Source organism: Falco peregrinus, chromosome 14, assembly GCF_023634155.1.
Source record: "Falco peregrinus isolate bFalPer1 chromosome 14, bFalPer1.pri, whole genome shotgun sequence".
NCBI classification, from domain to species: Eukaryota; Metazoa; Chordata; class Aves; order Falconiformes; family Falconidae; genus Falco; species Falco peregrinus.
Window position 1 is genome coordinate 14,586,854 of NC_073734.1, and position 27,606 is coordinate 14,614,459.

General features: G+C 38.4%; 1 protein-coding gene across 6 annotated transcripts in view; it reads left to right on the top strand.

The window, feature by feature from the left end:
* LOC101923725 (neural-cadherin-like) overlaps nucleotides 1-27,606 on the top strand; it is a 67,144-nt gene that overhangs the window by 31,299 nt on the left and 8,239 nt on the right. For 2 of the 6 annotated variants that reach the window (XM_055818549.1, XM_055818550.1), the window contains exons 11-31: nucleotides 333-505; nucleotides 1,513-1,680; nucleotides 2,279-2,528; nucleotides 2,631-2,758; nucleotides 3,616-3,802; nucleotides 4,553-4,696; nucleotides 6,184-6,467; nucleotides 6,981-8,595; nucleotides 10,400-10,493; nucleotides 11,679-11,863; nucleotides 12,076-12,305; nucleotides 15,475-15,752; nucleotides 16,644-16,858; nucleotides 17,601-17,728; nucleotides 18,335-18,462; nucleotides 20,611-20,734; nucleotides 21,303-21,483; nucleotides 22,379-22,545; nucleotides 23,307-23,571; nucleotides 25,356-25,536; nucleotides 26,520-26,764. In XM_055818549.1, the coding sequence (XP_055674524.1) occupies nucleotides 333-505; nucleotides 1,513-1,680; nucleotides 2,279-2,528; nucleotides 2,631-2,758; nucleotides 3,616-3,802; nucleotides 4,553-4,696; nucleotides 6,184-6,467; nucleotides 6,981-8,595; nucleotides 10,400-10,493; nucleotides 11,679-11,863; nucleotides 12,076-12,305; nucleotides 15,475-15,752; nucleotides 16,644-16,858; nucleotides 17,601-17,728; nucleotides 18,335-18,462; nucleotides 20,611-20,734; nucleotides 21,303-21,483; nucleotides 22,379-22,545; nucleotides 23,307-23,571; nucleotides 25,356-25,536; nucleotides 26,520-26,764 (5,370 nt within the window). Of the gene's footprint in view, nucleotides 1-332; nucleotides 506-1,512; nucleotides 1,681-2,278; nucleotides 2,529-2,630; nucleotides 2,759-3,615; nucleotides 3,803-4,552; nucleotides 4,697-6,183; nucleotides 6,468-6,980; nucleotides 8,596-10,399; nucleotides 10,494-11,678; nucleotides 11,864-12,075; nucleotides 12,306-15,474; nucleotides 15,753-16,643; nucleotides 16,859-17,600; nucleotides 17,729-18,334; nucleotides 18,463-20,610; nucleotides 20,735-21,302; nucleotides 21,484-22,378; nucleotides 22,546-23,306; nucleotides 23,572-25,355; nucleotides 25,537-26,519; nucleotides 26,765-27,606 lie in introns of those variants that run through there. The other 4 variants (XR_008749782.1, XR_008749781.1, XM_055818551.1 and 1 more) reach the window with 4 other exon arrangements.

The following is a 27,606-nucleotide window of genomic DNA, read 5'->3' on the forward strand; positions in this document are numbered from 1 at the left end:
AAATTAAAATTCCATTTATGTATATTTCTATAATACAGAGCAGTTAGTCCCTTACCAAAATACAAGACATAAAAAAAAAAAAAAAAGTAGTACCTTATGAGAAATAATAATTCCAGGTTATGAATATGATAATATGAAGTTCAAATGTGATGCACAGCTCTGGAGTGACAGCAGCTCTTTAAAATATTCAGATTGATTTATGGCTGTTGTTCCAAGGAAGATCAAGTTACAGCTTCCATACATTATTACTTTAGTATTTCATAATTTCTTAGTAAGATGTTCATGGTCAATTTGACTGTAATTATCAGTATGAAATCCTTTCTTGACATTAGATTTCCTAAGAGAGGACACAAGAGTTGGGACCAGCTTTCTTCGTGTTGCAGCCCATGATGATGACTACAGCTCAAATGCTGCCATTACATATTTGATAGCAAATGAAGAACCAAACTTCTTACAAATTAATCCTACTACAGGATGGGTGTTTGTGAACCAACCCATATCTCAGGTATGATGCTTCCTGCCTTTTTAGGCTGGCGATCTCGGTATATCATAGGAGAGACTGAAGTCACGAGTTTGTGTTACTGCTTCACATTAAAGGATCAATATTGTGTCTAAGGCTTTTAGCTCACTGTGACTTGCTTCTAAGCAAGCCCCGCTTTCAGCTGGAAGGTAGCAGCTGACAGCACTGCCTCTGAGACTTGTTTTTCCTATTTCATTAGCTTTGGCATATGAATACCAAGGAATGGAGGGCTGAGACCATAAGCAGGTGAGCAAGAGTCCAGGTGTTAACAGGCAATGAATTAAACCACAAACCTGAATGTGAAAGAGTGTGAAATTTTTCTTCTCATACAGATCCCCAACTTGATACACATTAGTCATGGTGAACTAAGCATAGCTATCCCTTAGGAGGGTGAAGGCATAATGAACCAAACCAGTGCACGTAATTATCCCAAATTTACCAGTTTCAGGCATTTCTAAATACCTGCGTAAGCAGTTTGATGTTTTCAGTGTTGTAATTTGTGTTGAAACAAAAATATTGTTGTAGATGTCAATCTTTAAATACCTAATAGATATTTTTAATATTGAAATTTAAGTTCTGACACAAAACTTTGGTGAAGGTATATCTTTTTAATATATTATCTTTATTGAATCTTAAAACCCCTACAGACCTAATAACAAAAACTGTTGATAGGTAAGCTTAAGTACCCAGGGGCTCCGCAAAGTGTTTGGGTTTTCTTGCTTTTGTTATAAGCATGTGTGAAATTTGCTAAGGTTTATTGAGACAAATAGCAACATTTTCTGACAATCTTAACTAAAGCAAATAGCAGCATTTTCAGCAATGTTGCACCTACTTCATGTTCTGAACTGAGTATTCTGCAGTTTTGAATGTTCTTCTGTGCAGTTTTTAAGTGTGCCTTTAATTTTGTGTATTTATTTAATTGAGGGAGGGGGGGAAAGCTCATCTGAGCCCTGATCAAAACCCTTTGTAATGAAACCTTTTTAACTCTACAGACATCATCTATAATTCGAGAGATTATTGCTACAGATGGAGGCAATAGGAGCAGTAAAGTTGAACTTGCGGTAACTATTACCAGTGCAAAAAACCAGCCTCCACAGTGGGAAAGAGACAGCTATGAAGTTGTTATTCCAGAGAATACTACACGAGATGCATCAGTTTTGGTAAGATTGGGACAAACTGGTTTGTCTGCCTATAGCTTTAAAGCTAGAGGGTAGCTGAACATTGCTTATTTGCTTAAATACAGTGAGCTTTTATAAAAGTTTTGTGTATTGCAGGGACCGATGATGTGCTTTCAGTTTTCTTTCGGAAATGCTAATGGTAATCAGCATTTTGGCTCTAATTTATATGTGTGCAACCATTATTTGATTTCCTTCCCATTTGGATTACACTATAGGCGTTCCAATTTTCTGAATGCTTCTGTGTTACCTGAGGAGATTACTTGCCTTAAAGTAATTAAGAGTTGTTTGGTTTGATTGCTTGAAATGAGTAATCGAAACAGCTTTATGAAGTTACTCCAAAATACCTATTTTTAGGGTAAAAGCATGAGTAACCAAACATGTAATGACTGATAACCTTTGGTTGCAGCTGTATCCAGCCTGGAGATGTATCAGGCAGGGTTAAGATGTGGTATCAAGAAATACTTGTACTACTGTTTTCAGTTGAGAGCTGAAGATCTGCGAGACTTAATACACAAAAGCTTTTAGCCATGTTGCTGTGCTTACAGAAGTGTTCATTATGCAAACTTTTTGAACTGTGCAGACAATCAAAGCAACTTCTCCCCTTGGTGATCCCCGTGTGACTTACAACCTAGAAGAGGGACTTGTTCCGGAGACCAACATGCCAGTTCGTTTCTACCTGACTCCAAACAGACATGATGGTTCTGCTTCCATCCTGGTAGCTGAGCCACTAGATTATGAAACAACAAAGAGCTTTCTGCTGAGGGTTCGAGCACAGAATGTTGCTGCATTTCCTCTGGCAGCATTCACTACAGTCTACATTAATGTAACAGGTGCGTAAGCTCTTCAGCAGTGTTATAGTATAATCATAGTAGTTATTTTTTTCTTTAAAGTTTTATAGTTTTCTCTTTATGCACTCTTTTCTGATGTTTTAGATGTCAATGACAATGTCCCATTCTTCACTTCATCTATTTATGAAGCCTGGGTAACAGAGGGAGCTGGTGTTGGGACATTTGTCATTCAGGTGTCTGCCACCGACCTTGACCTTGGTCAGAATGGTGAGGTAAGCAAGTGGGGACCTACATCTTCCATGATGAAAGGTATGGAACAACTTCTGTGTGAACAATGGCTAAGTAGACTAGAATTCTTCAACCAAAGAAAGGGATCACTAATAGGGAAACATGAGATCAAATAAAGTAGTTAATTACGTTTCTGTCTTGCCATATGAAAAATCCAGCTAAAACTAGTAGGTGAGAGATAGAAAACAGAAGAAATATTTATACAGTCTGTAGTTCAGGTGAAAAATGTGCTATAAAATGCTGTGGTTTGGAAAGGTCTACATAGACCTAAAATATGATTGGATAAATTAATGGAAGGAAAGATGTGTTAAAAGCTTTTGTGAGTTGTAAATCATTGGGGGTACTGAAAACTGAGCCCTTACAAAATATGTCAAGTTAACATCAAAAGTAGATGTATTTGTTACTGATTTTAGAAATCAAAAGTAGCTATATCCTTAGAACAAGAGTGCAAGCTGAAGTCAAGTGCACAAAAACCTACATATAATAGAGACTAGAACATGGTCTATGATACTGGGCAAGTTCAAATTCAGCTCTCCTGGGGTTATTATATTAGTACCCGGGTTCTTTAGCTGAGTTTGAGTGCTGTTGCACAAGCACTGTACAAACGTGAAGTAGTGAACTCAGGGACTGATTAAACACGACAAATTTATTTCCTTTACAGATCAGCAGCCAACATGCAAGGAAGTTAATTGACTTTAAACTATATTGCTCAAGCTGGCAGCTGTACCCAGCTTTCTTGGCCCTGATCAAGTTCTCAAATACAAGACTGTTCCTCCTCTCTAAGTATTTAGTTGTGAACAAAAGGAAAGTGTAGGTTAATAACTTCTTTTTAATCCTTTAGATAACTTACTCCCTGTTACATGACAGTGGCAGAGACTACACATATTTTCACTTGGACTCACAGACAGGCTCAATATACACTGCCTCAGTGTTTGATAGAGAGAAGAAGAGGTCCTATCTTCTCGAAGTCAAGTCAGTAGATGGCTCTGAATCAGCTCGACCTGGAAAACATGGGAAGCCAAACTCAGGTAAGAGACACGTCTGTGGCAAGCATGATTTTACCTGGATTGGTCTCTGAAAATAAAAGCTCTGAAGTGCAAGGTTAAATGTTAATTACCTTTTTTCAAGTGCACTTGTGAAAGAGTGCCTGTTGTTTTGGCTTTGTTTTTTTTCCCCTACTGTTTCTGTGTGCAACAGTTGTGGCAGGTCTGGAAGAGATATTTCATGTGATGACCAGGTAAGTTTTTTGTTCTGACATTAAAGGAAAACTATGGCTTCACAGTTAGTTTGGTGAGTATTTCCTAGCTAGCAAGGATGCACCCAGTATCTGTAGGATGCAGACCTTTGGGTAATAAAGTGTTTCTCAGAGCACTGAATATGGTACTATATTCAGTCAAAAGTAATTATGAAGTATGAAGCAGGAAAGTTCAAGATAGAAAAATCCCATTCTCAATTGACGACTGTTCTTCAACAAAGACTTAAAATTTGGCTTTTGTAGCTCCAGGACAAAAAGTTATGACTGAAAGCTATACAATTGCCATATTAGGCATCAATTATTCACACATTATCTGTTTAAACAAGTTGGATGTGACACTGATTTGATGTCCAAGTGCTTTTGAGTAATGTTGGTATACGTATTGTCCACAACCCTAAGGGTTTGTTTCTATATTGTCTGCATATTCGTCTTCATTTAATGTGCAGCTAGACAGTTTAAGGAATTGTAGCTGACAGAAGTGGCACAGCTGAGTATTTTAATGTCTTGTTTCTTGTCTCTCTAGACACAGCCTACGTGCGCGTTTTTATCAGCGATGTGAATGATAACAAGCCTGTCTTCACTCAGAGTGTCTATGAAGTTAATGTGGATGAAGACCAGGATGTGGGCTCAAGTATCATTACAGTCAGTGCTAATGATGAAGATGAAGGTAAAGCATTGGAATTCCCCATAGCTGTGTCTAAAATATTAATGAGTTAATTTCAGCACAGCAAGACATATTTAGTGGTGTTAGAGAGGTGGATGTCTTTTTGTCTTCAGATTTTAAAACTTTAAGTGAACTGATTGGGCATGAACATTAGTTCATAATGGAGCTGTGAGGCATAAGTCAACTCTTATTTCGGGAGGCAATGCATTAATGTGGGTTGATAGGGAATAATTTCTGTGCCAGCAAATACAAATTTATTATAGATCATACCATTTTCTTACAAATGGGGACCAATAAAAATGTCCTCATTGACTAGAATGAATCAGACTTGATTTCAGTGAGGTTCATTTGCTCTTTCTGTGGACAGTATAGTTGTATTGTTGGTTTTTGGTTTGTTGGTGGGTTTTTTTTTTTTTGGTACACATTCTCATATTTGAATCTAGACTTCTTAAATGCATATGTTGAGTCTTAGCTATATTGTTTTATCTACAAATCAGTCAGGAATTCAGCTGTAATTTGTAAGTCATGTAAAAATAAGTACATAACCAGTGCTTATAAATGAGAGAGGGAACGGTACAGGCTTCTGTCTTTTGGCCATGGTGCACTACTAATTTGGCTTTGCTGCATGGCAAAACCACACATATTTTGTTGCACAAGCCCCAAAGGACTGTTCTGCCATTATGGCTGTGAAGCGCAAGTACATCCTGACTGTGTTTAATTCCCCCCTGGCTCAAGGAGGTTGAGGCAAATGTGGCCAAGTTGTACTGAAGAAGGATTTACCTACTTAAGGAATTCTTAGTTTGTTATTTAGGCTGTGTGTAAATCTACTCTCTAGTGTTGGATCAGAGGCCCTGATGTGATGGATGTATGACACTTCATTTCTGTCCTCTTAATAAAGTAAATGATTAAAGATGTAGCTATGAAAGAAGGAAAGAGGAGAAGAATGGTATGTGAAGGTAGAGCTTGCAGAAAGGCTAGAAGTCTTTACTTGATCTAAAACCATTGGGGAATTGGTATTACCTCTAAAATTGTGAGAAGTTCTGTTAGGACTGTCACCTCTGGCTTAATACATAATTATCCTGTTTGTTGGTAAAGTCTGTGCATAAATTAATATGAGTGCGAAGTGGTTCTATGATATGAGGTGTTTTATGATAACTCATTCTTACACGCTGCATGTTAGCAAATAAGAATGTTTCTTTGGTCCCATAGCCTTGGCCAGTCATATTGATCCTTCAGAGAATTCAAGGTATCATAAGTAAAAGCAGAATTAATACTTAATTGCAAAGACACATTTTATAATAAGACACAGATTACAATTGGATGTACCAGAATTCAATACGCTGGTAAGTAATCTGGCATAGCTGCATGTTTTAAAAGACCACATAACTGTTAATACCAAAAATCAGTTATCATAAGATTTGTACTTCCTCTTAACATTCCATGTTTCAATCTACTTCAAGAAATGTGTGTCTTTTGATGTTAATTGACAGGAACAAATGCTAAATTACGGTATCAGATCACAGCTGGAAACACAGGAGGAGTACTTGATGTAGAACCAGAAATGGGAGCCATTTTTATTGCTCAACCACTGGATTATGAAGAAACAAAAATGTATGAGATTCACTTGTTGGCCTCTGATGGGAAATGGGAAGATTATGCAGTTATCGTCATCAATGTCTTGAATAAAAATGATGAGACTCCAGTTTTCTCTATCAATGAATACTATGGAAGTATAATGGAGGAACTGGATGGGTTACCAGTCTTTGTACTTCAGGTAGTATATGCAGTTTCAGAGATCATATTTCAGTAAAAAAGCACAGATTACTCTGGTAAAATTATGTTAACAATAATCCAGCACAGATATATTAATGAAATTTAGTTTTACTGAGGTTTTTTTTGTCAGTGGAAGAAGAGAAATGGACTTTTGTGGAAAAATAATTACAAAGATAGTAAGTAGGAGAAGCAGGATTGATCATTTGTGATCCTAAAATGCAAATAATTACATTTTAAAATAGCTATCAGAATAGCATATTTAAATTACCTCTACAATACGACAATATTATTTTAGTATTAGAATATCTACATTGTTATTGTAGTGCAAAGCATATTTACTTACTCTGAATTGTCCCTCAGCTGCCTCTCATTTGCCATTTATTTGCCCTGCACATATTAATTGCATGTGATATTCTTTTGCTTGGACTCCTTTAGACTGTAGCAGCACATAGGGTATAATGCAATCATTGCATATTTTGTAATTTCTATGTCTTTTTTTTCAAAACTTCTGTAGGTCATGGCAAATGATCCTGATAGTAATGTGGATGAAGGAGATTTGAGATACTCATTGCATGGGCATGGTGCAACAGATATTTTCACAATAGACGAGAAAACGGGCAGCATTTACTCTCACAAGATGCTGGATCGGGAAGAGAGAGCACTGTGGAGATTTGTTGTATTGGCTACTGATGAAGGTGGAACAGGACTTACAGGATTTGCTGATGTAATTATTAATGTGTGGGATGTAAATGACAATGCACCCATGTTCACATGCATGCCTGATGATTGCAACGGGAATGTCTTTGAAAATTCTCCTGCAGACACATTAGTCATGGAAATGGGTGCAGTTGATCGGGATGATCCAAATGTAGGTCTTAATGCTGTCCTGACTTACAGGATAACAGAGAATGTAAAAAATGAGTTTGGTACTGACATGTTCAATATCGATGCCAATACTGGTACAATTCATGTAGCGGGGGGAATGCTAGACAGAGAAAGGACTGAAAATTACTTTCTTACTGTTGAAGCAAGGGATGGGGGAGGGCTAACGGGAACTGGCACTGCCACTATCTGGATTGCAGATGTCAATGATCAAGTACCTAAATTCACAAAAAAGATGTGGCAGGCAGTAATTCCTGAAAACAGTGCCATCGACTCAGAAGTTCTGCAAGTGTGTGCTACAGATGCAGATGTTGGGGAAAATGCTGACTTAATATTCAGTATCATCGGTGGAGACCCAGACCAGAAGTTTTATATAGAGAGTGACAAAGAATGGCAATGTGCCACCATTCGACTGAAAAAAGAATTGGATTTTGAGAATGCACATGAAAGGCAGTTTAATCTTACTATTACAGTAGAAGATCTTGATTTTTCTAGTATTGCAGTATGCCTGATTGAAGTTGAAGACTCTAATGATCATAGCCCAGTTTTCCTTTCTCAGTTTATTGAGACAAGCCCTGTCTTTGAAAACATGCCTGTAGGTGCTACAGTAGCCACAGTGAGAGCTACAGACAAGGATTCTGGTTTGAATGGGAACATTATATATTCTATAAAGTCAGATTCGGATCCTATCAGACAGTTTGCAGTTGACCAATATGGTCATGTCGTTGTGGCAAATACACTAGATCGTGAAGCCATTCAAAAATACAGTTTAATTGTACAAGCTTCAGATCAAGGGACACCTGCCCACACTGGAAGCATTACAGTTTTGATTAACTTGCTTGATGTTAATGACAATGGACCAAGGTTTGAGGCACCATACACGCCTGTAGTTTGGGAAAACATGCTGAGGCCTGAAATTGTGTATATGAACCATACATCAAAGCTGCTTCATGCATTTGATCCGGACAGTGAGGAAAATGGGCCACCTTTCACATTTTCATTGCCACCAGATTATCAGAATTCTTTGGATTTTTCTCTTACTGACAACAGAAATAACACAGCAACTGTAACTGCTTTGAGGTCCTTTGACAGAGAAAAGCAGAAGGTGTTTCATCTGCCAATAGTTATAACAGATAGTGGGATTCCAGCTATGAGCTCTACAAACACCCTAACTATAACAATTGGTGATGAAAATGACAACTGCCATGAATCTGGCCATAAGGAGGTCTATGTGTACAGTTACAAAGGTAAGTACTATCTGGATATTATATCAGATCCATGAATATAGCACAGTTTTACACATGATTTTGCTCTTGCGGTTCTTAATTAATTTTTTAAATAGTTTACGTATTTCAAACCTGAAACTACAATTCTATAAACTACTAAATGATGTGAATGAGTAAAGTATATTTGCAAAGCTCAGACCCTAGTGTGTAAAAGATCACCTACCAAAAAACTGTTAGCTGCAAACGAGTATATAATGCACTTACAGAAAAAGCAGTATTTTCATAAAGTGATAAAAACTGTTTTCCGTCCACTAGTTTTTCACTCGCACAGAGGAAAGGGGTTTTGTGTGTGCATGATGCATGATATGGAAAGTATCTGATGCTGAGAGATCTGATGGGAATGGCAGAACTGAAGCAGGGAGAAACAGAGGTTCATAGATGAGCCCTACCCAGTAACTGTAGATCAGTCCCACCTCTGCTGTGACAGCCACTGTGTGGCAGAACAGGACAGAAATCTTGAACAGGGAGGTTTTCTGCTGGCAAGAAGGGGTCTAAGAAAAAGCTGTGTCAGTGCTTTTTTAGGAAAAGAATATAATGTTTGGGGTGCAGTAAATGACTGCTTTCTAGAACATGTAGTCTTTGAACTGGGAGAAAAAAAAAAGATGCTGTTCTAGAAGTGTTCTTGAGTGATGTGCAGTACATACTTCAAGAAGTACTATCAGGAGAGCTGCTCTGTGATAGCAGCCACAGTACTATGAGGTTTAATGTTATAGTGGGAGAGAGCAGAGCAAATGCATCCGTTACATGAATGTTGTATGTTTTCTCATCAGAGTGGTTTAGCAGAGGATGAGTAGTTTAATAATATTTTCTAAAGCTTGTCTTGGATTTCTGTTACTGTGTTTTTCCTGAAATTACCTGTAAAACTTGACCTTAAACTAGTCCTGGTGGCCCTTGTTAAGCATGGCTTATTATGCCTTTCCCCAGATATTCCATTCTTGGGGAATTCCATAGACTTGGCTGTATCTAAGTTATCATTGCAATAGTAGAATTTCTGATAAATATTAGACATGTTAATCTGTGGGAGGTATTTTGCAGTGAGTTATTTTTGTGGAATTCAGTATACCTAAGCTAGAAAAAGATGTGACCAGATCCTACCATAGAAATGAGAGAATGAACTTTCTCGGGTGGATTGGCTCCAGATATGAATCTTAAAAATTTCCCATGTTGCTGGATCTTGGCTGTGACGTTCAAAGGTCTCCTTCCTTGGAGTTGCTCCTTTTGCTATTTAGAACAGTTGCTTGGGTGTTCCACTTCTGTGACAGCCCACAGGGGTTTGAAAAAAGGGCCAAGAACTGGCACAGCTTTGTGGCTTCTTGCCCATTTCCTTTTCTTAGTCATGTCCTTATCTCCCAGCTGCATCCCACAAGATGCTCTCCTTCTTTCACTGGATTCCATTTGTGTGCTGTTTGAAATAATAAGAGTAGCAGTGAAACATACGGGGATTAATTCCTGACGTGGTGACTTTTTTTTTTTTTTTTTTTGGTCTGGTAAATTATATAGAGTTCTATTTATGTATCATTCTGTAATTGTATTGTGTTATTTTCAGCTTTACTTCTTTCTTGTGACATCCATAGTGTACTCACATTTTCAGAACTGGCAGAAATCGTATGACAAGCTATATATTATTTTAAGGATCCTGGATCATAACCATCACCAAATTGAGCAGGAATCTGAAAATAACAGATGTAGTAATGAATGCAGCAGAATATAAAGTGCACTGAAAAGCAAAAATTAAATGCAGATTTATTATAATTTATCTCAACAGGAAAATGGTCAACAACAGTGCTTGGGGAAGTGTTTGCACCAGATCAAGATGACTGGGACAATAAAACGTTTCTCATTGAAGGAAAACTGCTCAAGTGAGGATTGTATTTGTGTCAAAATGAGTGATATTTATGCTTCTGTAATTATTTTACTCACCGTGTATTTCTCTGTGTTCAGGTTTTGCATAAAGCCAAAGTCATTGAGTGTACTAAGGAGTGTACCTTCTGAATGCTCTTTTTCTTTTTTACTTGGGTAGCTAGGTATTAAGAAATTAATGCATTAATATTTTTTTTTTCCAAGAAATTGCAGGATCACACCATAATGCTGATTTTTTAGTCGGATGTCATCACTGTTTTATTTAAAAATGTACATTCTGTAAGATGCAATTTAAAAATAGAGTTTTTAATACTTGCTCTCAAATGTTAGAGTTGATGGAATACAAATCCCAAATTTAAAAGGGCAGAGTGGAATCATTTCATCTAAAGTGGAAGGGAATTTGGTGATCTCCTTTGATGGCTAAATTTACAATTGCATGCGAAAACCATGACTCAGATTAGTGGAGTGTCTTCTGTTAACTGAAATGTTGAATTGGATCCTTAATGCCTACTTATACATTATTTGTTCATATCGTAAAGTTGAGATGGCATATAGCATAATTGTATGCTCTTTGAAATGCAGAAAATGGGTTTGAAAATTATTTTTTTTTTTGTTTCTGCTGTGAATAAGAATTCAAAAGCTTTAGGTAGCCGCAAATTAGACTGACTTTCTGTCCATCAGCAGCCCCTGGACCTATTCCCATATTAAGAGGTTACTGTTCCATAATAGTGGTCATGGAATATTTCCACAATTACTGATTATTGTCCCTGTGAGATGGCAAATTAAGATGATATCAGAGATTTCATCCAGTCCTTATCGTGTTCCAGATGGGTAGATGAGCATCTGTAACGACTTTGTGTAGTTTTATCACTTTTTTAGTACTTATCTCATAGACCTGCCCGTGATGACAACGTTGAACTCCGTGGTTCAACTACACGCTGCTTTTATTCAACTTCGGGAAAGTGTGGGGATTTGGGAGTGGCAGAAACATCTTTCTATAAGCTCTGCAGATAGTAATTACTGAATTAAGATGTTTCTGGTGCTTTTCTGAGGCTGTTTACTAATTTGTGTAAGTTTTGAACCTATAACCTTCATAGTAACATTTAAGGCCTCCTGAATTATGTTAATGAATAAAGTGCTCAATTTTAATTTATTAAGGTTTCTAATTGAAGATTTATGTCTAGGTCTTTCAGATTAAATCAGAAGACTGGTTCTTTGATGATGGTGGATAACACTTCCCAAGGAATATACAACTTGAAAGTTAGAGTTTCTGATGGAGTTTGTCCTGATGTTATATCTACAGTACGAATCCATGTCAAAGAGCTGGAAAATGAAGCCATAAAAAACTCAGCCACTGTGCGTCTTTCAGGTTAGTTTCATTTGCTGGTGATAGTTTATCTATATAGCTGCCTCTATAACTGAATAATTATGTGATGTAGGTATCATTATATCAATACTTGATTTATCACGGTAGGGCACTTTCCTGTATGTTTCCATATTGTAAAATAAGAAATAAATTGAGAAATTAACCTATGGACTCTCAGTATTTCATGTTTATCTCTTTTTAAATCCCAAACTCAGATGTCACAGCAGAGGAGTTCATAAGGAGAGACAAACATGGCAAAACAAGACATGGCCAGTTCAAGGAATTACTAGGAAAAATGTTACCTGCTAAGCTTAGTGATATCATTGTCTTCAGTGTGGTGAACATAGATGGAAGACAGACAGATGTAAGATTTGCAGTCCGTGATGGCTCGGCATATTACAGACCTGAGAAACTACATGCTGAGATGGCAGCATTTAAAAATGAGGTATATTCTCTAGGGTTATCATGCATCTATGTAATTCACCCAAATACTGAGTTTTTAGGTTATATATCCCAAACCTCAATAGAAGAATATGCTAGATCTACAGATAAGTATTTTTTCCAGCTTCACTCAGGACAAAAACGCTTGTCAAGCAAGTGCTTAATTCAAGCTTTCTCCCTTACCCTTAGTCTCATACGTACAATTATTATACAGTTGTACTAACTTCTGGTTCAATAAATATAACGACTTTTTAGTCGCAGAAAGGTGGTTCTCCGTTCCCTTCATGGTACAGTTACCTGTGTTTCATTGTGTAATCTATCAGACTTTTGAAAATGATGTCAGAAGAAATCCTTGGAAGCTAAAGTGGTACTGTAGTACAGAGAATGTCTTGGAAATGACAGCTTTTTGGATGTTCCAGATGCTGATGATTTGGGTAATCACATCAGCTTGTTGTTAGACACTTACAGTAGAGGCTTGATGCCACCCAGATGGAAATTCTACTGTACAAAGAGCTGACACCTTATATAAGTGCTGGAAGGAATATGCAGGTTAGAAGAACAGTTACAACATCAGTGAGATGGAGACAACCACTTTTGTCATTGTATTTAACTCACCAAAGGACAACTTTAAATACAAAGTGACACCCTCCCCCATGTTTTTTTTTAAATAAATAATTAAAATAAAGGGAAAATTGTTTTTGAATGTAAGATGCGTTCCTCCCCTTCCTGGTGTTCCCTATCTGTCCTGCACGCCGTTAAACTTAATTACCCAGACACAGTCTGTCTTGGCTCCACTTTTATTTTTTGTAGTCCTCCAGATTTTGGTTTTGCTGCACTCCTGCAGATGCTTCTGAATAGATGCTAAATAGATGCTAAAGCTACTGCTTTGCACAAGGGCAAGATGCCACTGCTTGGCTTGTAATTTCCTCTGGACAAGGCAGCACTTCCTGACATGTCATTTGTGGCTATGGGGGCATATTTGGGTTTAGTACATGGTTCATTTTATGGAGGATTTTTCCTGAAGAGAAGATGGCACTTTCCCTTTTGTGAATGTGGCAGGGTCTGCCTGATTCTAGGAACCAAAGAGAAATATCTTAACTTGCCACCTGCCTACACCTTGCTGTATCTTAAATAGTTGTGTGGATTATGGTGAGACTCTGAAGAGTGACCAAGTAGGAAATATCAGAGACTAATAGTATTAGTGAAGCGTAACGACTGCTTCTTTTGCATATTTAGTGAATTACTGCAACAATATTACAGAAAACTGCATAGAATTCAAATATTCTGTCCGATAATATATGGCAGGTGAATTCATCAAAGTGGTAACAAGGGGATTTCTTCACATATTTTAATGAAAAATTATGTTTCTATCAATTATATATCACCTTTCAATATTTAATGAATAGCTCTAGTGAGTAATCACCAACAGTTTACAGAAAACCACTCATAGCTGGGTAGTTTTTGTACATGTGTTTAACTAGAAATACAGAAAATAAGTAATTAGCACTGGAGTTATTAATTGAATTGCTAAGTAAATAATATGTTTGTATTACTGCCTTGGGATATAGCTTCACAGCAACTGTTTTTATTTAGCAGAGAAATAATCCATCCCAATACTGTAAAGGAGCCAAGGTTGTTTATATACACTATGTTTTTCTATAACAGTATTACATAGCTGCCTAAATGTGCATTATAGACTCTCCACTAATGGTGATGGATGTGGGCAGCAGACATGAAACTGCATTGTCAGGATGCATCATGTCATTATAAGGTATATTTTATGCCTTTGGGGACATATTTTTCAATACATGTGACGATATTTGAGGATATACTCACAATTGATTATAAAGGTCAAAGTTCCTATAGCGGTGAATTGAGATGATTGAACAAGGGCGAAAATAAAGTAGAAGTGCTTTACTATTTGTTTTGATCCTTTCAAAGCTTATTTTTAAGATACCTGTTATACATTTTACCATTTGAAAAAATACATATTAAATGTATAAACAGAGAGAGTCTAAGTCTGATGTAATGTTGTTAGCTTTACATTTGTATACCTCAGGGTATACCACTGTGAGAGCAGTGAGGTCTCTTGTATTCGGGTTTGAGCACTAAATATGCATGATGTTAATGTATTTGAATCACCAAATACAGATCAAATTCTGAAGCTTTATAGGCACCTGTGCAAAATCCCCAAACAAGCAGAGGGAAGGAATCTGTTGTGCTAGGCAACAAATTTCATGGTAAGTTAGTCCACTGCGTAGGCTGCTGGCTAAAGCACGGAAGGTCTGAAATAACGGCAGCCCTGTTGCTGTCCTCAGGCTCTGGTGAACAGCTTGCTTCCCTTCTTCCTGCTTTCTGCTAGTTCTTTGGTCTGCTCTAATCAGAGGTTGCAAATTGTGGAGACCCTGTCACTACATTGCAAGACCTATATATACAGTGAGGCTCTTCTCTTTATTGGGGTATTTGGGCTTTCAGGTGTAACCCCAATTAGCAACAAAAACAATGTACTAGCCAAGATTAATGTGGAATAGAATACCGTATCCAGTATGCTGGCTTGACTGCATTTTGTTTCACACAGTTGTCATTAAATCTAAGTTCATGGGGCACGAATCAGTAGACTGAATCCCAATTGCTGCAAAATTGTCTTGTCAGGCCACTCTCTGTGGACATTATTATTGAATGCAGCTCAGCCCTGCATTTTCCTGTGTCCGTAACCTTATATGCAAGAGAATATCTTGCACATAATATCTGGGTGTAACTCACAAGGAAGAATTTTTATGCTGGCTTGAGCTAAAACATGCCTATAGCTATCAGGGTGCAGAGAAGTGTGATACAGATGATGCAGCTTGGAAGGTGGAGTATCACTGCTCTCAGAGCTCTGGTCCTTGGAGAAAAAATGTTAGTAGGCCAGTATAGATTTAACATGTTCATAGTCAGTTGTGTCAGTTGAGTAAGTTTTTAGGAAATACTGCTACTGTCATTTTTTTCAAATCCTTCCTGTATTTGTCAAATCATTTTGCTTGCCTGTCTAGTCAGGGATGTTAATAATTGATACTCAAGAAACAAGCATTCCGTTAAGTCTGTGATGGCGTAGATTTTTCAGAAATTAAGGAGTAAGTAAAAGTATCCATTAAGACAAGACTGGTGATGTGTTAAACTCTATTTTCTTTTAGATCCAGTCAGCTTTACAATTCAACATTTCACAGATTGATGTAGATGAATGTAGGACTGCAAATTGTAGTGAGGGCACGGGTTGTACAAACTACTTCATCATGAGTGACATCCCAACAGTGATGGATACTGGAAGCGTGTCATTTGTCTCCGTAACAAGCAATGTCAATGCTGTCTGCACCTGTGCAGCTAGGGACCGAGTTCATCAGTCTTGTTCTTCCTACCCTCGAAGCCCTTGTCTCAATGGTGGGGTGTGTATTGACACTTTGAATGGTTACAGGTAAGGAAACTTGTATTGCAGATTCTCTTCCTTTTTTTTCCTTCGATTTTTAAAGTAATGAATGGAGCTTATAAGGTACAGGTCTTAAAAAATCATAAGTGTAATTATGACTGAAGGAGAAACAAAAAAACCCCATGAGTGCATTGAAGTGCATCCTAATGACAACAGGATCTTCACTAACAGTCCAGTGACAGTGCTGTAGTCCTGACAGTGGTGGAAGTAGTGTGTGAGTGAGAAAGAAAACCCTGGAGAAAAACCAGCGGTTTAATTAACGTGTCATTTTTGAAGAACACCTAATTCAGTATGAAGGAATGGGAAGTGTGCTTCCTGGATTTCTGTTTTTTTGGTGGTTTTTTTTTTGATTGTTTGCTTGCCCCAGCTCAGAAGAGTCATAATAAAGGTAACTATCAGTGATAGTGGCAGGGGTATAGGGGGAGTGAAATGTAATTTAAACAATGGGTAATAAGCAGTTTAAAAAACATTAGATAAGAAACTTGCTTTATTATAGCATCACCTGGCACGTGCCAGTATTCCTTTCATGAAATTATACTGGATTATTCTAGCTAGGAATTAACCTCCCTGAGTTTTCTCTGTAATAGATTGAACAATTGATGTTTGGTGTTCTGTTATTTATTTAGGGAAAAAATTCTTTGTTCTCAAAAATATGGCCTCCAAAATATTTCCTTTTGATGGAGATAGTACAGTGGATAAATATCTTTGTACTCTTACTTTAATAATTGCCAGGCACCCCTGAGACTCTGCTAAAATCTTTATTGTTTCACTGCTGTTTTTTTACTGTGGTTTAAGTGGTACATCTGTTGCATGTAAAGCCAAAAAAAAGTTGAACATTGGGGAATTTTGACTATTTTTTTTGTGTTTGGGCTCTTTCAGATGTCTTTGTCCTGCTTCATTTCATGGACCAGACTGCCAGCAGACTAAGCACAGTTTCCATGGTAATGGTTATGCATGGTTTCGTCCCATCAGGCCTTGTTTCAAAAGCTTGCTCTCTCTCGAGTTTATTACTGCGGTTCCTGATGGACTTCTACTGTATAGTGGTCCTTTATCAAATCCAGAACCTGGGAGTACAGAAAACTTCATTGCAATAGGTACTTCTGCAGAAGTGTTTGAAAAAATTAAATGTCTTTTGGGAATGGGTTGCTTGTGAACAGTGTAGTAAAGAGTATGAATTCTGTCTTTCCCTCTTATGACCTGATGTATTTTCTGGTTTGAGAATATTTTGACACGTTTCCTAATAGGTCGTTCTTCTTTGATGTCTATTTTTGTAGCCTGCACCTATGACTTTAGGTCCATCACAGAGTTGTAGAAATCAAGGGGAATGCAAAATAAACAGATTTATATGTATATATACATAAATACCTTTCTAGGAAAACTGTAGTGCTATAAAGGAATTTATGTACTTTGAAGATAACTATTACATGATTAACGCAGTCTTAGTCGCTTGTCATTCTTATCCAGTTTGGTGAGAAAAGAAATCCACTTAAGCTGCTTTCAGTCTTGGAGCATTTTTGCACTTTTTTTAAGCAGCAATGATTTGATGGATGAATCCAGCCCCAGTGTGCCACTGTAGGAAAATTTATACACAATTAGAACTCATTTCTTTATGTTGACACATATTTATAAGATTACTACTGCTTATTTTTTGTGAATTAATACACAAGATGCACAGTATGGTTGGCATTTTATATTTTCCTAATTAGTTGAAAGGTAATGTTGTTAGCTGTTTTTAATCATTTACCTCATTAAATCAGTACAATCATTAACTGCTAACATATCCAAAATGGAAAGATTCTCACAGCTGAATTTAATTTCTTGTTCATGTTGTATTAGAACTCTCCGGTGGTATTCCTGTGCTGAAGATGAGCCATGGCTTGGGTTTTGTGACGCTGCAGTTTCCAAGTCACCTGAATGTAGCAGACAAAAAATGGCATCAACTAGAAGTCAGAACCAATGGTCAGGTCAGATTCGATTTTTTTCCACATCAAGATATTTGTATTTCCAATAACATTTCCCTGTGCAGAAACAGGGTGGGTAGGAAAACCAGGCTGGTTAATTACATGTATTATTACAATTGTGTTTGTAGATTTGATGAATAATGCAAATTTTGGAAAGACAGCGTTGTCCATTCCAAATATACCTACGTTGTAATCCATGTTCTGGGATCAGAGGAATCTTTTTTTCTCCTGTTTTTTAAGTTCTGCGGCACATATGGAATGTGCATAAAGGCTTAGTTGTAATTTGCGCATTCAGTGTACACATTTGGACACTGAAATCAATTACCTATGCACAAAAAGCAGATGAAAAATTACTTGCAAATGCAGTTACACGTTTTGCAAAAGTGGTTAAACTACTGAAAAGCATAAATTAAATGCAGAATTGAGTGCCTTCTTTTGTTAAATGGTTCCATTTTGGCTTTACTGGTTATTGTAAGATGGAAAACAGAACAGGAAAAAACCCAGCCCTTTTCACTTGATGGTATGCAAATGAAAAAGGTGGAAATTCGATAACTTGTTTATTGAATTTTACAGAAATTCTTAATTCATTAATCCCATGTTTTGGTGTAGGATGTTCGATTCACTTTGGATCACTGCGGTGCAGCTGTCGTTTCAGAGATAGAAGGAGTAGGTAAATGGCTGTCCACTGAAGATCGTACAAATTGTGAAGTCGTTGGGTCTGTGCCACGAAGAGCAAGGTACATTTCTGAGATTCACTGAAAGACAGTGTATTTTAAGGCCTTTGAACATTTTGGCTATCGAATGGAAGCCAAGTTATTAATGACTAGGGGCATAAAACCATTTGCTTTTCTCTAGGGCCTTCTGGGCTAAGTCTGGACCTTAAAGCACTAAAACCGTTTTGAGGAACCAGTCTTCCTCCGAGTAGTGGTGCAGTACTAAATGAGAACCCTAGAATGTGGTGTGGCTAATACTGGACCTTCTGTGGGTTCTGTGTACCATCCCTTACCCACAGGATTTCTCTCACTATCTTTATCAAGTCACTGTAAGCCTGTTCTTGAAAACCTCATGAAATTAGGCCAGTCTTCCTGTCCGACTGGCGTAAGTCTGAGGGCTCCTACTGACAAGCTTTGGTGAACGTTAAGACACACTGACACATGGGATTCTCCAGTTGATCCGCCTTGATCGCGGAGTCAGAGGAAGTGCACGTGTATCCATCCCTCAGCTGATAACTTCACAGCTGGGTGTACTTGGATGAACTGCTGATTAAAGCAGGCTGAGGCTGGTGTGTCGCCTTGTGGGCTGTCTCCTAATGCGGCATACAATCCACCTGTGTGTCTTCTCCAGCAAAGTAACACAGCTGAGGTGTGATAATGACTGGTGGTTTAAATTGCTTGTACTATTGGGTCAGCCCTTAGCCCTTAAAACTGAAAAGGTTGGAAAAATCTTATTAAAAAAGCAGTTATTACTTTCAAAGCAGAAGGATGTGTTCAGCTGCGTTCTGCAAGGGTTTGGATTCAATATAATTCCATCCTTTGACCTGATGTTTATTGCCCTTGGTGATGACACCAAGCTGGGAGAAATGACCGGTATGTTGGAGGGCATGACTTGGAATTAAAAATGAACTCAGCAAACTGAAAATAAAACCTGAAAATACACTGTGCTTTTTCCACTATGACAAAGGGCCAAGTATTGCATGTAAGCAGAAATAACCAGCCTCACAAAGGGAAAGAAGGTAGCAGCTGCTCAGTGTCTGTAAAAGGTACGAGTAGTGCAGCAATGCCACATTAATGTGAAAAAGATGAGTACCACACAGTAATACCTCAACATGGGGCCTCTCTAAGACATGGAAAATAACCCTTCCACTCTGGTTAGCGCTGTTGGGCCTCAGCTGGAGTTCTGGGGTCCAGTTCATGCACCACGGTGTGGGATAGATGTGTACCAATGGGGTATAGTCCAGAGAAGAGCAGTGATTGTAATCAGCTTGCTTGGAGGATAAGACCTATCAAGAATGAAGGAATTGAGGTCACTTAACTGAAAGAAGGGAAAACTGAGGAGAGGGATGAAAATTCTCAGTGTATATAAAAGCATGCTGCAAAGAGGATTTAGAAAATCTGTTTTATACAGGGCCTTAAGTTACAATGAGGAGTATTCAGGTTTTATTTTAGGGAAACCTTTGTCCTAATAAAGATACTTGAACTGTGGAACAGATGGTCTCAGCAAGTGTGCTGGCGAGCACTGGGATTAAGCCTTGTCAGCAGATGCATGGAGCCCTCCTGGTTGTGAAGGGAGCACACAAAAAAGAGAAAAATATAAGAACAAATGAAAACAAAAAATGGAGTTGATAACTCAGGGAAAAATAAACTGTGTGAGGACTAAAAGAATGTGGAATTCTTTGGCTTGTAGAGGTGGCTGGGAGATGTTGCAGAGCCTGGATGTGTGTACTGTACCTCTTAGACCACATTGACCCAACTTTCAGGTTTCTGACCTTTTATCATACACAAAACAGTCTTTGTTGTAGTATTCTTAGAGTATAGGATGAATGTGCACACAGAGAAGCACTTAAAGGAGAATATGGTGTCTAGAATATCACAGCTGTTCCTGACGTGAACACAAACATACCTGAATTATAAGTGTCCCACAGTTAAACTCCTATAGACTTCACTGTCATGTTTAAAAAATTAATCACTCCTTATTTTAAATGGCTGGGTTCTGCTCTCTGACTGACTGTAAGCAAGCGAAAGAAGATGATAAAACAGTTACATTCTTTGTTGCTTATAAAGCCTCTGTTACTTGGAAATGCAGTTTAGATGTTTATCTGCCTTATATAATGCCTATGTTTGAAGGTAAATTTACATCTGGTTTTATTATGCATATGATGTCTAAAGGTATTTGAATGTGAACCATGTTCTCCAGCTGGGTGGCGTGAAAGAATCGTTACCATATTCCTACCCACAATTGCTGCACAAACACTTTTCTGGTTGTTTACGCAATTTCGTCTTGGATACTCAGGTAAGGGAATTTAAGCATTTTGCTTTAGCAAAGGAGTAAACTTCTTTATTAAATTTTTGGGAGTTTTGTATTATCCCTGAGACTTTTACTTCCATTCGTCTATTCGATGCCCATATATCTCAGTGTAAAATACAAGAAAATGCTGGATTTTGAGGCTATAATTAGAATAACTACCTTGAAAAGTAGTTTCTCAATTACAAGCAGATGTATTTGTGAGCCAGAAACTGTGCCTTTGTTTATCCCCTACTCCATGCAGCTGTCTTCCAAGCTTCTTTGCGCATTCAGAGAACTTCTGAATGGCAATTGTATAACGGTATATTTATGCCAGCTGTCTGCTTTGTTGGGGAGTATCAGGGGTTTTTTGTTTTCGTAGTCGGTTGAGTTTATTCAAAGGCAAAATATGGTCTTGAGAAAATAAGTTGAAATCTGAATGTCAAAAAGCAAACTTAACATCTTAAGCAATGCAGATGAAGAACAGACTGCTCTGTGGTATAGCTATTCGTGTTTTAAAATGAAGTGTAAGTGTTTCTTAAATAATGTTTCGGTGTCATACAATTTTCTCTTGAAGGTATATGACCTTCAGTCTCCTGCAGAGTCCCTGAATAGCCTCCCTGGCTGCACACTTACGGATGGGAGCTGTGAGACCTTGGGGTCTTCTTCTTGTGGTGTTCATGGGAGGTGTCTTGGAGACTGGGGTTCATTTGCGTGTCATTGTTTGCCGGGTTACTACGGCTATCGATGTGATAAAGGTGAAGTCTCTTTTCCTGTTACATTATCGATAGGCTGGTAAATTTTACAGTACAGAAAACTTAAAATGTTTGCAGGTAATGATTGCTGCGGTGGTTTGTGATGTTTACATTGCGTAAAGCCATGTTTCAGTATAGTAACCTGCAATTTTTAACAGTTTATTTTCTAATTCCCTTTGAGAAATTACTTTCTCTGTATTAGATCATTTCTTTAGTCCTGAGGGTGTTTGTGTAGTAACTGTGTAATGGAGACTGCATGACAAAAGAATTGTGAAAAAAATAATGTGTTTTCATCAAAGGTTTTGAATTTGCATTAGTTTGCGCTTTCAGAAATATCCAATAACCTAAGACTTAAACGTGAGTGTGCCAGTACCACTTGCTGTGCAGAATTAGAACTACACAAGTAGAATTAGAAATTACTGCTCTGTTGGTGTCTGGAAGACACTCCATTGGTTTAAGAGTCTGTGCTTTCGGTGTAGTGGGATCTTTAGCCCTCATGGAGCCAAAGTTTGCAGCAAAAAGACAACTATAAAACAGCAGGTTGTGAAAATGTGTCGTAGCACTTAATATTTTGTCTGCAATCTCTTCTTTTGTCTTGGTCAGAGCTTCTGCTTTCCTGCCGTCATCCTGTGTGAGCATTGTTAAGGAGGAACATCAGCAGGATCAAGTCAGGAGGGAGATCACCTCTTTACAGGGGAGGATTAAGTGGGAAAGTGACTGGGGAAGTTGTGGAAATAGTTAAAGGGGCATGTCCCAAAAGACAAGTTGGTCTCATGGATCTGTGCTGTGCATTACAATTTTTTCTTTTACTTTCAACTCTTATTATTAAAATAATGCAAACAACAGTATTTCCTTCTCCTCACAAAATGCCGTAAGGGTCTCTGTTCTGTCTTTCTAGCTGCCAAAGAGTACACATTTGGGCCAGGAAGTTACATTCGCTATCAGCTTCCCATCAGCGTGCCTGCCCGTAGGACGCTGTTTGAAGCCATGATTAGGACACGGCAGCCTGACAGTGTCATCACAAGCATGTTGTCTCGAAATAAGGACGAACACATCACCCTACAGGTGAGCAAGGCATCCCAGACAGTGATAACATAAAGTTAAATCAATGCCAGTGAATAGTTACCCCAGAGAAGCGTTAGCTTAAGTAAGAGCTGGAAACGGAACCAAAACGGAGCCAAAAACCTTATGCTAAGCACAAAAACTTTGGAATTCATTTTATGAGCACTTACAGATCTGATCGTTCACTGTTGACTACACAGCCATGGCGTATCCCATTTGATTTCATAGGAATTTATTGCCAGTTACAGTGAAGTATATATAGTTTGCTATACAGAATGGGATGAATGGTGTGTCCTATTTGGCTGTAGTCATGAGTGGCCGATCCTGCATAGTGCAGACTCTGGCAAGAAAGCTGCCTGTAGCAGTTAATGGTGTTGGACTCAAAATGAGAACCTTTGCGTTTTATACGTACCACCAGATGTCACCTCTTCTCATGTAACCATGTTACCTCTTCAGTTAAGCTGGTTTGAGCTGTTAGTGCAGAGGTGATAAACCAGATTCTCAGCCATATGAAGAGCCCTATAAATTTGTCCAAGAGACACGCAGGGTACAGTTACTCCAAGTGAATGACATGCTACACCACTACCAGTATTTAGATTCTCTAGTTCAGTAGCACCTGAATTATCTTTACGTTACACTGTATGTGCAGTGTAAACATAACCTACATTTAAACAAATGCTTTAAGATTGAAGTTACAGGTCAATACAAAACATTCGGTGATGACTTCTGTTTTCTTTCTTACTACTTTGTTAATTATCCACAAGGTTGTTCAGGGATTCTTAGTGGTCTCATATAATCTGGGTGATGGAGACTATTCTGTAAGCCTTCCCTCCTACCACATTGATAATGGTGAATGGCATCATATCACACTGGAGAGAAATGAAAATGAATTTACTCTTCGCCTTTATGAAGGAGGTGGGAAGAGAGAAATTCTGAAAGCAGCAGGAACGTACAAAGAGATTGTGATTGACCCTAGCAGCTTGGTCCTTGGAAACACCTACCCATTCACTCAGAACAAGAGTTTTCAAGGTGAGGAATTTTTGATCTCACTGTTCACAATATGGACCTGTAAAAGTGAAGGTTTATTGGTACTACATGGGCATATTGCAAGAAGCTTGCTTTATGTAGAGCCCAACCAAAATGGACAGATGCTCGCATGACACTTTGCAAAAGGGACAGGAAAACTGTTCTGACTAGGAAAAAGGTACAGCAGGGAACTAAGAGCAAATACTGTTAGCTGCTGGACTTGCAACAAAGGTGGTGACCTCCTCACGTGACTGTATGTGTAGTATTTGTAACTGGAGATCCACAAGCTTCTCCCAGCTGGGCTGTGGAGGGCTCACTGCATTAGATACACGGTTCATTGCATGGTTCTATCCAGCCCGCTCAGCTGCTGTCCTTCCCTACCAAATACAGCTGTCCCTATACTGAAAGGAATATTTCCATTTTATATGTGCGTAACAGAACAAACTCTGGTTTATTACCTTTATGCATGACCTTTGTGTTAGTGCATTTTATAGTCACTCAGATGAAGCGTTAACTAAAATTAGAAATGGTTTATGGAATTAGAGATAACAATTTCAATTTTTAGCAACTGAATGGACACAGTCATGATGTCTGTTAAAAAAATGTCAGTTTTCAGCCTGGAAATTGAATAGTTACGTTTCTCTATATTTCTTCTTTGTCTAAGGTTAAGATACCTGTAACAGCTTTTTTACTCTGTCCTCAGTTGGCAGCTCATCCTTCACCTAAAATCATAGTATAAATAATGCACAGTTATGCAGCAGATCTTTTATATTGACAAGGAAGACACACACCTATTACTTGGTTAAATGCACCTGATGTCTGTCTGTCACCTCTCCCCCACGCCTTTCACTTCTTTAACCAGATACTAGTAAATCCATTTGAAACAAGGTGGTAATGTTTTCACCTGGTAAAAGTATTTCAGTGAATAACACAAAAGTGCGAGGAGAAAATGTGTAAAATATATACGCATTAAATGGGATAACAACATACAACACAAGTGTATCATAAATTACTTAGAAAAAGATTGTTTTCTATTGTTTCACTAGAAGTATTCCAATGATTAAAGTTTACACTGAGAACTAGAGACCATATTCTGAAATTTTATTTATTGGAGTAATAGTATTTGTTTTTAAGCAAATGAAGGAGTCAAATGGTAACATGGAAGTCATTTTAATTGGGACAACTAATGTTGCTGTTAAGCAGCTGAAACTTTAAAGGCTTTGAATTTATAAAATGTACTTTATTCATCAAGGTATATGCTTTTATGCTGAGGCATCTTGTGCATATGAAATCAATACATTTGTACATCTTCAATACAAAATTCCCATCAGCGACCCAAGGCTGTTTCACCATTATTTGTGGTTTGCTCTCCTGTAAAGTTAAGCTGTAAATTACAATTAAAAATCAACCTAACACAGTTTATACAGGTACACATTGAAGAATGTAACAGGTTGTCCCCATATAACACGTTTTCCACAATATTTGTACTTTTCTGTTGAAAACATAGTGAGGGGGTACATATTCTACTGTCTTGAGCACAAGCACATAGAGGCCTGCAGCAGCACTTGGTTCTTGTGGAAAACCACTGGGACTCTTGATCAAAACTTTTAACAAATTCAGTCAAAAAATGGAGAACAATGCTTTGAAAGGTCAGGTAGGTTCAGTCCTGGATTTGAACTTTGGTAGCCTGGGTCCTTTGTTAAAACATAAACTGCCAAATCTTACAGCTGCTTCAAATCATTCTTGCTGAATGGCTTTTAAAACAGTCTCTTTGTGCCTTGCCTCAGGATGTATGAAGGATGTCAGATTTAATAACTACAGAATCCCTCTGGACGCTCACGTGAAGGAGCTGGTGTCAGTATTAAGTGCCCAAGGCGTCAAAGAAGGCTGTTCTTCAGAGGCTTGTAGGAATAACCCTTGTAACCAGGAATTTATTTGTGTTGATTTGTGGATGATGCATGAATGCAGGTAATTAGTGGAAATAAAAGCATAAAACCCTCCAGACTGAGGTGGGAAAGGGTAGATGCTGAAGAAGGGTGCAACTTGAAGGGTGCCACTGGCAGTCTTAGCAAATCAGTTGAACCACAGTGAAACACTAAGCAAGGTGCCTTGCAATAGGCACCAGGTTACTGAGAACACTGCCCTTTTAGGTACTACCCTTAGCGGATGTAAATCAGTGTACCTCTGTGGATCCTGTAACAATTTCGGCTGCGTGTCTTAATTGAAAATGGTTAAAGGATAGCAGCAAATCTAGAATGTTTGTAAAACCTGAGAACCAGGAAAAAGGGGTATGTGTGCTGGAGCGGAGTAGAAAACTGGTGTGGCTAGCTGTCCTGCGGAGCTGGTGCTGTGCAATGGAGATGTGCTTTCTTTTGGTAGTGTCTGACTTCTTACTGTCTTAGGCTGTGGCCTCTGTCCCCTTCCAGGCTACCTGAACTGCATTAGAATCACTGCGTCACTGAGCTCAGCTCAGTGTTCTTGTGTGTGGCTGGGGTTAGGACAACAGTAATTTGAGTTAGTTGTGCTGTGAAGCACTTTAAGCGTTATGGACTGCCACTGTCTACACAAATGGAGTTTAATAGAGATGTATTTTCTTCTGGAAATTCACCGTTACGGAAACACAAGGAACATAGCATAGCTTGTCCTTCCTGGACAGAGCTGAAGACCCTAATCCAGCTATTTTTCACATGGGTCATCTCACAGAAGCCAGTGGAACTACCCGAGTTCTGAAAGCCCCAGACATAAGGGTTTAAAGTTGTGGAGTTCATTGTTGTATGACTGCTTTAGAAAGGACTGCAATCCTGGAATTATTCTAAGTAACTTACTTCTAGTAGCTACTTCAGAAACTGCATATAGAGTGTCATCAAAGACCGTTTTAAGATCTTACATGCTGTCTTTCATGCCTACTTTCCTCAAAGTTTAATGGTTTCATTTCACATTTGTCTTTTCAGTTGCCCTCCTGGACACATGATCATGGAGAATGCCACTGGCAGACAGTGTGTCTACACTGCGTGTGCTGAGAGGCCCTGTAACTATGGTACCTGCATCTCGCTGTCACCAACCAAGTTCCAGTGTCACTGCCCTGATGGCTATACTGGACCTAACTGTGAAATCACACTGGCGATCTTCCACAAGGATACAGGCCTGAGCTTTAGTTCCGTGTTTGCCATCTGCATTTGCTTTTTGGCGCTGTTAGGTAGTTATGGCAACTACATCTTGTATTACCTTTGGTGAACTCATTTATACATGTTGTCCTGAATAGCTGTCATCTCATCCTCCTGCTGAAAAACTCAGTTTCTTAATGGAGACTTGACTCTGCCTTCATTTCTTTGCCATGGTCTCAGCTCCATCGGTAACCTGTTTTTCATCCCCGTGTGCATGTATTGCTACATGATTCAACATTTGTGTAGCTATGGAAAGTCTTTGCAGTTTTTTATTTTCTGCCCATTTTCACTTCATTGCTAAGGCACTGTTCAGATGCGTAATTGGAAGGGAATGCCATTGAACAGCAAGAGTGGAAATTGCTACCAGATAAGCATTGTTTAAAATACTACTGAGCATGAAACAGATTTTTTCTTTTTTAGTCTAGGAGAAATACACTGTCTGATAGAAATACACTTGGTCAGACGGGAGCAGTCTCTTGCATCTTCACAGTTGTGTCAGAGCTCCCAAAGCTGCTTTTGTCTTCCTCAACCATTTTCAGGCTTAGGCATTGGATCTCAAAAAGAAGAGGAAAGACAAAGAAGGATCTCACTAGGGAGGAAGGATCACATCTTCGAGTCCTTCTTCTTTGTTCAGATTTCATGAAAGTTCACCTGAGCAAGGACATAGGATTTTTTTCGTGGCTTGTACAGTATGAAGTTTTATTCAGAAGTAGTAAGAGTATGAAAATGTGTTGTGGACTATTTTGAATCCCTCCTTGTAGCTACCTGAAATACCATCGTTTTCCCCAGCTCTGCTAGATACTATGTTTGCCATGCAAATATGAACAGCAAATAGCGTGGGAAGCTACCTGGTTTCACAGCTTTTGGAATCCCA